The sequence below is a fragment of the Ammospiza nelsoni genome, chromosome 2 (genome assembly GCF_027579445.1).
Source record: "Ammospiza nelsoni isolate bAmmNel1 chromosome 2, bAmmNel1.pri, whole genome shotgun sequence".
NCBI classification, from domain to species: Eukaryota; Metazoa; Chordata; class Aves; order Passeriformes; family Passerellidae; genus Ammospiza; species Ammospiza nelsoni.
In genome coordinates, this window is record NC_080634.1 from 30,643,324 (window position 1) to 30,651,735 (window position 8,412).

Here is an 8,412-nt window from a genome sequence, read left to right on the forward strand (position 1 = left end):
AGCAGGCAGCAGCAACAACCCGGGACAGATCCACATTGGACAGGCCCAGGGCTGAAAGAGGCTCTTGCTGCTTTTCTCACCAAAACTTAGGGTACATTTGTCTTCTCTGAATATTTCCCAGTTTTACAGCCTTTATGCAGATGGGGGGTACTAAAAATGCAGTATTAAAGCAGTAATTCTTTCCCTTGGGTGCTATTGCATCTAGCATTTATTTAATTATTCTGAAAGATGCTGAAAATCTTCCCTTGGCTCCTCTGTATCCAACAATCCAGACCTCAATACACAAACCCAAGTGAGATAGTTGCATTCAGAGGCTCCTCCCTGACCTAATTGACATGGGGAAGCATGGGGAAAAAGTTAGTTTTCAGCTATGAAGATATTTGTTTAACGGCTATTCAACACAAAATGATAAAGTCAGTTCTCCCCTCCACTCCAAACAGGGTTATAGTAAATAAATCACACAGATAGATAAGGCCTAAAAAGCATAAGATAACCAAGGTCTGTAACAAAGACCAGGGCTCCTGAGACACTGAGAGACTGAACCATTACAGCAATCACTCAAGTGCAACCTTGAAGGGCTTCAGCCAGAAACTTCCCAACTGATAAAAAAGCAGATTTATCATGGGCTTCGTGGGAAAGGGCAGATCTGTGGTGGGATGTTTGAGATGAACTGCAGGAGCATGTAAAGGTTATTGTGCAATGTTTTAAGGAAGATTATGGGAGAAAAACTTACTATGGGATGTTGATGGGAAGGATCGAAGGAGGCAAAAGGGAGACATCAAGCTAAATCAGGGAGAATTGAGCATGGCAAATGCAGAGAGGAATCAATAGGAGCCAGTCACACGGAGAGTGGCTGCTGGTTGGTGTGCCTGTGTGGCTGAGCCCTGCTCCCAATTGCCACCATCTGTCCTGGCCTGGCATTAAGCTAATCCCAGCACGCATGCACGCTGCTGGCCCCTTAGCTAACTGCAAGCTGGGCTAGGCTGCAAGCAGGAAAGGAGGCTGAGAACCAGGCAGCAGACAGATCACAAGCCTCAGGACCAGCTGCCAGTGACCCAGCAAAGTGTGGGCAGAGAATCCACCAGCACAGTCCAGGTTTGATGGGCCTGGGAGCAAGAACAGGATTAGGCCTTTTTCGCTGTTCATGTCTTTTAAGTGCGGTTTTGTGTTCCCCTGGGCAGCCACCACAGCAGGTTCCCTCAGTTTCTGCTGATCACTCTGTGCCTGCTGGCATCCATAGCGAGAGGAAAGCTGCAGCCTCACATGCAGCAGACCAGGACATTTAAATAGAAACAGCCCAGACCACTGCTCCTGTGTCTCAAGGAGAAGCAGCTGCAACTGGGTGAACAAAAAGACAAAAACAACTTCACTGTACAGCTCCACAAACCAAAAGCAATCCCTGCTCAAGTCTGGGAGGCCAAGAACTGAGGGACTGCTGGGGATGAGAAAAATGGTGAAATGGGGACAGTCACAGAGTGAACTAAGTGACAACAGGGAACTGGGAAGCACTGGGCTAGAGCCTTGGCCAGACAAAGCACTCAGCTGACAGCTCCACACAATACAGCCTTCATGCAGGCAGCAAGGATTTCAGCTCCCACTGCTGCTTCACAAATATGCCCAGTGTAGGGAATAAGGACAGACACCAGAAATGCCAGAGCATCTGCTGGGAGTAAGAGGGGTTTCTGCTGCAAAGGAATAAAGGGACACAGTAGAATTCTGTATTTCGTGTTCCAATGAAAAAGAACAAGACTTGAGCAAGAGTATAAAACTTTTAATGGGTCAGTGCATCAGTCCTTGATGCAAAGGGAAAGGAGCAAAGGGGGCTGTCATTGTCCCAGGTGCTTAGAGCTGCAAGATGATCTGCACAGAGCAGCAAAGTGGGGGTACACACAGAGGTGCAGCAGCCTTTGCTCTCCAAGGAAGGGACCAACACGTGGAGAAGCAGTTCCTCTCACTGTCCATTCGCTTTCACTCTATGCTTCTTCTTCCTGGTAGGGACTTTAGGCCGCATCATTTTGGGAGAAGGCCGGGCAGCCTTCAAGGGTCTCCTCTGTGCTTGCAATGAATGTTTCTTCTTCAAAGCGGGCTGGGGCAGCTTCTGCTCTTTGTCAGCTTTTGAGACCTCAAGTTTCTTCTTCAAAGCAGGTTGGGGCAGCTTCTGCTCTTTGTCAGCTTTTGAGCCCTCAAGTTTTTTCTTTTTTGGTGGAGGCTCCGTGACGACGGTATCAGGGACAGCGGACAGAGCTGCAGCTTCCACAGCAGGCTCTTCATCTGAAAGGAGAGAAGGGCACTGTGAGAAGAACCAGAGTGGCTTCTGCAGGGGAAGCACCCTGCGAGGGCAGGCCCAGCCAGCTCAGCTGAGCTCCAGCAGCATGTCACCTTTCTGTGCCTGCGGGATGGCATTGGAGAACTTCTTGAACTTGGCGATGAAGAACCCATCCATGTTGTGCGTGTGCGGGTAGAAACGCCGCGTGCACTTGAGGGACGGGTGGAAGCGGCGATCCTTGAACCTGGAGGAGGAAGAGGGGTGAGGAATGATTAGAACCCCTCTGCTCAAGCCTGGCCACCAAGGAGCTGTCACACGTGCAGCTTGTGACCTGGCACTCACCTAGTGAAGCCCTCCTTGCCAAAGTCCAGGCCTGTGGGCACTAAACGGACATTGCGTTTCTTCAGAGCATAATCCACAACCCACTCGTTCTCCTCCACCTGCCAGACGCCAAGCATTAGGATCCAAACCCACCACCTCCTGAGGAAGAGGTGACCACAGCAGGTGATGGCAGAAGGCACTTACCATGATGGAGCAAGTGCAGTAGACAATGTAGCCCCCTGTCTCTGAGGCAGCATTGACTGAATCTATGGCACTAAGAATCAGCTCCTTCTGCAGGTGGGCACAACGCAGGATATCCTTCTCATCCTGAGGGAGAAACAAAGGTTAGGATGCCACAGGCACAGGGAAGCATCCCAGGCCTCTGCTGTGGATGAAGGAATGACAGGAGAGCAAAGCACATAAAATGTACAAGAGTCTGGAGTCTTCTGCAGAATTAATACCAAAATCAGCCCTAGTACAACACACAGCCCTGGTACGTGACACAGAATAAGAAAGAAAAGGAAAAATGTATTGTAGGTATCTCTCAAGAACAAAGCTGCCCCCAAAGGCCTTCCTCTCATGACTCATACTTGAGTCTGCACTTGCCACCCACCTTGTTGGTTTTGACAGCGGGATCCTTGGAAATGACGCCTGTTCCGCTACAAGGAGCATCAAGCAAGACACGGTCGAACCCTCCAAGAACCTACAAGCAGATGTAGATTTGGAATTACACTCACAGGTGGGGACTCAAAACAAGGCCGAGACTAGAAGGGGAACCAGAAGACTGGGAAGGCAGGAAACACTCCTTCTCCCTCTTCCCTGTCCACCTTCCTGCCTCTGTATCAAGTAACAACCACACTCCCCGGCAGCTCTGCTACTCCTGCTGTGGCAGGTGACTCTGGAAAGCACAGCTTCGCTCAAGGGACAGCACAGCAGCTCTGGGTGAGCACTCCAAACAGGAACATACCTTGGGGAACTGGCGTCCATCGCAGTTACTCACAACAGCGTTGGTGACTCCTAGGCGGTGCAAATTCCCTACCACGCTCCGGAGCCGCTCGGCACTGCTGTCGTTAGCCAGGATCATCCCTGTGTTCTTCATAAGCTGAGCTGCCAGAGGGCAAAACACACCAGCAAGGGCTGAAAACTTCTTGTGCCTTTGTCTCCAGTGACAGCCACCCCCTCCTTTCCTTGAGTTCAGTCTACCTCTATTCCCCCTATCTCTGTGGACCAGCACAAACTCCCCACTTGCCAGAGCATCCCTCCCAAGGCTCCAGGGTGGTACCTATGTAGCTGGTCTTGCCTCCTGGGGCACAGCACATATCCAGGATGCGCTCGTTCTCCTGTGGAGCCAGCGCCATGACAGGGAGAAGGCTGGAGGCTCCTTGCAGCATGTAGTGTCCGGCCAGATACTCTGGGGTGGCACCTGGGCAGGGAAGGCAGAATGGAAGAAGATGAGATGTGAGAGAAAGGGAAGCAGGAGCGGGTGAGCTCAGCCCTGCAGGGTAAAGGTGATCTCACCAATGGGCACAGTGGAGTCATAAATCACAAGTCCTGTTTTGGACCACTTCCCCAGGGGGTCAAGATTCACACCACGGTTGATGAGAGCCTGCAAGGAAAGAAGGGACTGAGGCGCTGCTCTGGGGGACAGGCAGTTCAGGGCACAGCTACGGGCTCCTGCTCACCTGGGCCAGGTCCCGCCGCCGCGTCTTCAGCGTGTTGGTGCGAATGGTGACAGGGCGCGGAACCTCGTTAGCCTCCAGGAAGTTTACCAGCTGGAAGGGACAGAGAACAGAGACAGAAATGGATTCTCAGGGAGGCACCAAACCCACATTGGTCAGCTAGGGGCAGGGCAGGATCCCACCTCAGGGAGGGGGAAGATGTCCATGAGCTTGGCGAGCAGGAAGTCGCTGTAGGAGTAGTAGGCGGCCATGTCGCGGCGCAGCAGCGCGAGGTATTCCTGCCGGGAGCGGCCCTCCTCCCGCTTCGCCCCAAAGTCCTGCAGCACCTCCATGTTGCCCTGGATGCGCTGGTGAATGACGTGCAGGTCGGGGGGCTCCGCAGGTGGGAACAGCGTCAAGGAATCACCAACAGCCAAGGAACCCACACAGGGGCTCTTTACAAGTACATGTGCCACAACAGAGCCTGCCCAGAAAGGCTCTGCTGGAATACTGCTTCCATCAGAGCTCAGCAGGTGCAGGGTTCAAGGGATTAAACCAGACAAAAAAAGTTCACAAGGCAGAACTAGAGAGTGTTTAAAAGAATTACTTTAGATAAATAGAGAAAAATAGAAAAAAAAAAAAAAAAAAAAACAACAACAAAAGAAGTGTTATAATACTGAAAGCATTACCTGCAGCAGAAAAACAGACTAGAAGTTCTCCAAGGGCAAACAAGTGGTACAGAGGAGAGTAAGAAGGGAGGCAGGAAAGGAAAATCACCAAAGTCCAGCAGCAAGCACTTTGGATGCTAGAACTGCTGTCATTAGAAACTCTGGGAATGGGATGCACAAACACCCACCAGGAAAATCAGGGTAGAGAGGAACAAACCACATAATAAGTCATCCATATGTATTTAGGACTAGGAAGGAAATTAGGGCAGGTTCCAAGCCCCATACAGGGTGTCACAGATTTCCTAACTGTGCTATACAGAAGCACAGCATTATACACTATCTATTAGGACAGCTCAGCTAAAAATACCTTGTCATGCACAGACACTTTTGCTAAGCAATATGCATGATAAAGTCCAAGTGAAGCTCTCTGATTGTATCCAGGCCCCGTGCTGCATCATGCACATGGCTTATGGATGTCACAGACAAAAAGGATATCCTCCTTCTCAATCTCTTCACTAGTTGGCAGTTTAAACTGTTCATCTATATCCAGGTTGAGCTGCAGATCTGGGCCCTCTTCTTCCTTCTGTCCCATTTTCTGCTTGCTTGCCTCCTCTGCTTCATCTTCCTCCTCCTCTTCCTCATCGCTGTCATCTTCACTGAGGCCTTCCCTAAGGACAAAGAACAGGATCACACAGATGCTTCTCAACAACCATTCCTTAGATGGCACAAAAGACAGAGAAATAACAACACAGGCTCCTCATCTACCCAGGAAAGGCTCTCCACACTCACCTCTCAGGCTTCTGCTTCAGGGCAGCTTTTTCAATAGGCAGCAGCTAAATAGAGACAAAACATTAATCAAAAACATCCACAGTCGTCCCCTTGCTTCCCACCATCTGTGAAATTTACTTGCTCTGTTTAAAAGGGACAACAAACACAAGCACTGAATGTTATGCTGGAATCAGCTGCTAAACTTGAAATCATTCTTGTGAAGGAAAGAAGGGGAAAGTTCCCCACCACCTCTCCACCCCCTGCCACTAAAGCCATCCTTTCCCCCCAGGCCCAAGGGGTCCTTTCAGCCAACACCCAAATATTTCCTGTTTAATTAAAGGCAAGAAGTTCCTACCTCTTCTTCCTCAGATGATGAGGCACCATAATCATCCACCATCTCCTCGCTGCTCCCATCCTCCTCCTCCTCCATCTCCCAGCCCTCTTCCACCTCACCATCACTGGATAACTCCACATGGTTTTCTTTAGGCTGGGTTTTCTTGGCTTTGGCTGGAGCCAGCCACTTGGAATTGCTATCACTGAAGCCAGAACAGCCACGGGCAGCTTGCCCTGCTGCCTTTACAGCATGTTTCTCCTTCTGTGGGGACAGCTGCTCTTCAACTAGAGGCAGAAGAAGCAGTCAAAAGTTAGGCATTGTTTCCAAAATCAGCTGCTCTGCTTTTCCAGTTGTTACACAGAAAGGCCTTAGTCCAAATCCTGAGCTGCCTGTCCAGAGGGAGGGACTGCTTGCCCTCTACATCTCAAAGTGCCAGGCATATTCTCACCTCTCCCCAGTGGACCCTGCAGGAGACCTAACTAGAATTACCAAATTAAAACACTGCCACAAAATTCTTATGCTATTTGTTCTGACATATTGCAGTATCCTCTGCCCCGAATCCTTGTCTATCCTTCCTTCTACCTGAAGAGTTTCCTGGGCCACACAAGATGTAACACAAAGACTTAAAAGCCTCAGCCATAAAAGCAGCCTACAACAACCTTGCTGTGAATGCAGGTTAAGTAAAAAAATGGATTTAACAGGCAGAAGAGAGACCTTTAACAAGTTCCTCAGACAACACTGCCTCCTGACATGGCAGGAGATAGAATTCATTGTTATTATCTATTAGAGACAACCCAAAAGAGGGCCAAGATGATGAAGGGCCTGGAAAGGAAGCCTTGTGAGGAGCAGCTAAGGTCACTTGGTATGTTCAGCCTGGAAAGAAGGAGACTGAAGAGAGCTCATTGCAGTCTGCAGCCTTCTCACGAGGGGAAGAGGAGGGGCAGGCACTGATCTCTCCTGTGGTGACCCGGGACAGGACCCGAGGGTACAGCAAAAAATGTTGTGTCAGGGGAGGTTTGGGTTGGATACCAGGAAAAGATTCTCCACCCAGAGGATGGCTGGGCACTGCAACAAGTTCCTATGGAAGTGATCACAGCACCAAGTCTGTCTGAGTTCAAGAAGCGTTTGGATAACACTTTCAGGAACATGGTGTGACTCGGGGCGGTCCTGTGCAGGGCCAGGAGCTGACTCAACTATCCTTGTGGGTCCCTTCCAATTCAGAAAACTCTAGGATTCTGTGATTTAAGATAATAAAATTCCACGTGTACCCTGCCTTGACAACGACGCCAGAGAAGGACGGCGGCGGCAGCGCCCGGGGGGGGTAAGCAGGCTGGGGACTGCGGCCCGTCAGCCCGGTTCGGACCCGCTCCCGCTCACCTGTGGGCTCCCGCTCTCCCTCTCCTCCTCCTCTTCCTCCTCCGAGCGGCCTCCCCCCGGCCGGGCCGCCGCCCGCTCCCAGCCGCCTCTTCGCAGCCCTGCATGGCGAGGGGAAGCGGCGATCAGCCCCGGCCCGGTCCGGCCCGCCCGCCCCGGCCCGCCGCGCCGCCCCCCTCACCTCCTTCTGCCGTGACTGGAGAGCTTCTTCCTGCCGCTCTCGGGCTCTGCGGGAAGACACGCAGCGGTCAGACGGCGGCGGGCGCCGCGGGGCGGCGGCGGGCCGGCGCAGGCCGCACTTACCTGGCGGCAGGAAGCGGGCCAGCTCCACCTCGGCCCCGCGCTGCTTGCGGGCCTTGCGCCCGGGGCCGCGCTTCTCCTTCCTGCTCGGGTCCAGCTTCCGCCCCATGGCCGCGCTGCGGACCCCGCGCGCCTCCGCCGCACGTGCCGCGCTCCCCGCCGCACCGGCGCACGCGCCCGCCGCGGGCCCGCCCACCGCGATCGCTGATTGGCCCCTGCCGGCAACGTCACCGGCGCGGGCCGCCCGCCCCCGGACGCGTGGGGCCGCGGGCCCGCCCCGCCGAGAGAACCGCCGTACCGGGAAGGGCAGGGGCCGGCCGGGCCCGGGAGCCGCCGGGAGCGGGGCTCCTGCCGCGGGCACTCACAGGCGGGTCCTGCCTCACAGCCGGGACAGGGGGTACACAGCCCAAGGCCGGCAGCAGAGAAAGGCGTGGTGCACAGGCAGGGGGAAAGGAGCTACAGAATCAGAGACTGTTCAAGTGAGGGCGCAGAGGTTTAAAGATCATCTAGCCCAACACCATGCCAAGGGCAGGGACACCACTCCTGAGACCAGATTCCTCAAGGCCTTATGGCACCTGGCCTTAAACACTGCCATCTACTGCCCTTCTCAGAGGTGTAGGATACCCCAAAAGCTGCTCTGATACTGCAAAAAGACATGACTACATCTTCTTTCAATGCTGTGACCACATACTTACCCCAGTACACTCATGATACTAGAGACAA

At 52.9% G+C, this 8,412-nt stretch overlaps 1 protein-coding gene across 1 annotated transcript; it reads right to left on the bottom strand.

Annotated features, from left to right (window-relative positions):
- Positions 1-1,756: 1,756 nt before the first annotated feature.
- Positions 1,757-7,864, bottom strand: NOP2 (NOP2 nucleolar protein). The gene is made up of 16 exons (XM_059492531.1): positions 7,693-7,864; positions 7,571-7,616; positions 7,393-7,490; positions 6,037-6,299; positions 5,703-5,746; positions 5,409-5,581; positions 4,449-4,648; positions 4,270-4,359; positions 4,106-4,193; positions 3,870-4,010; positions 3,555-3,694; positions 3,201-3,290; positions 2,792-2,914; positions 2,609-2,706; positions 2,380-2,510; positions 1,757-2,271 (listed from the first exon to the last, which is right to left on the bottom strand). The coding sequence occupies exons 1-16, from the start codon at positions 7,796-7,798 to the stop codon at positions 1,952-1,954; spliced, it is 2,151 nt and encodes a 716-aa protein (XP_059348514.1). The 5' UTR covers positions 7,799-7,864; the 3' UTR covers positions 1,757-1,951.
- Between the last annotated feature and the right edge of the window lie 548 nt (positions 7,865-8,412).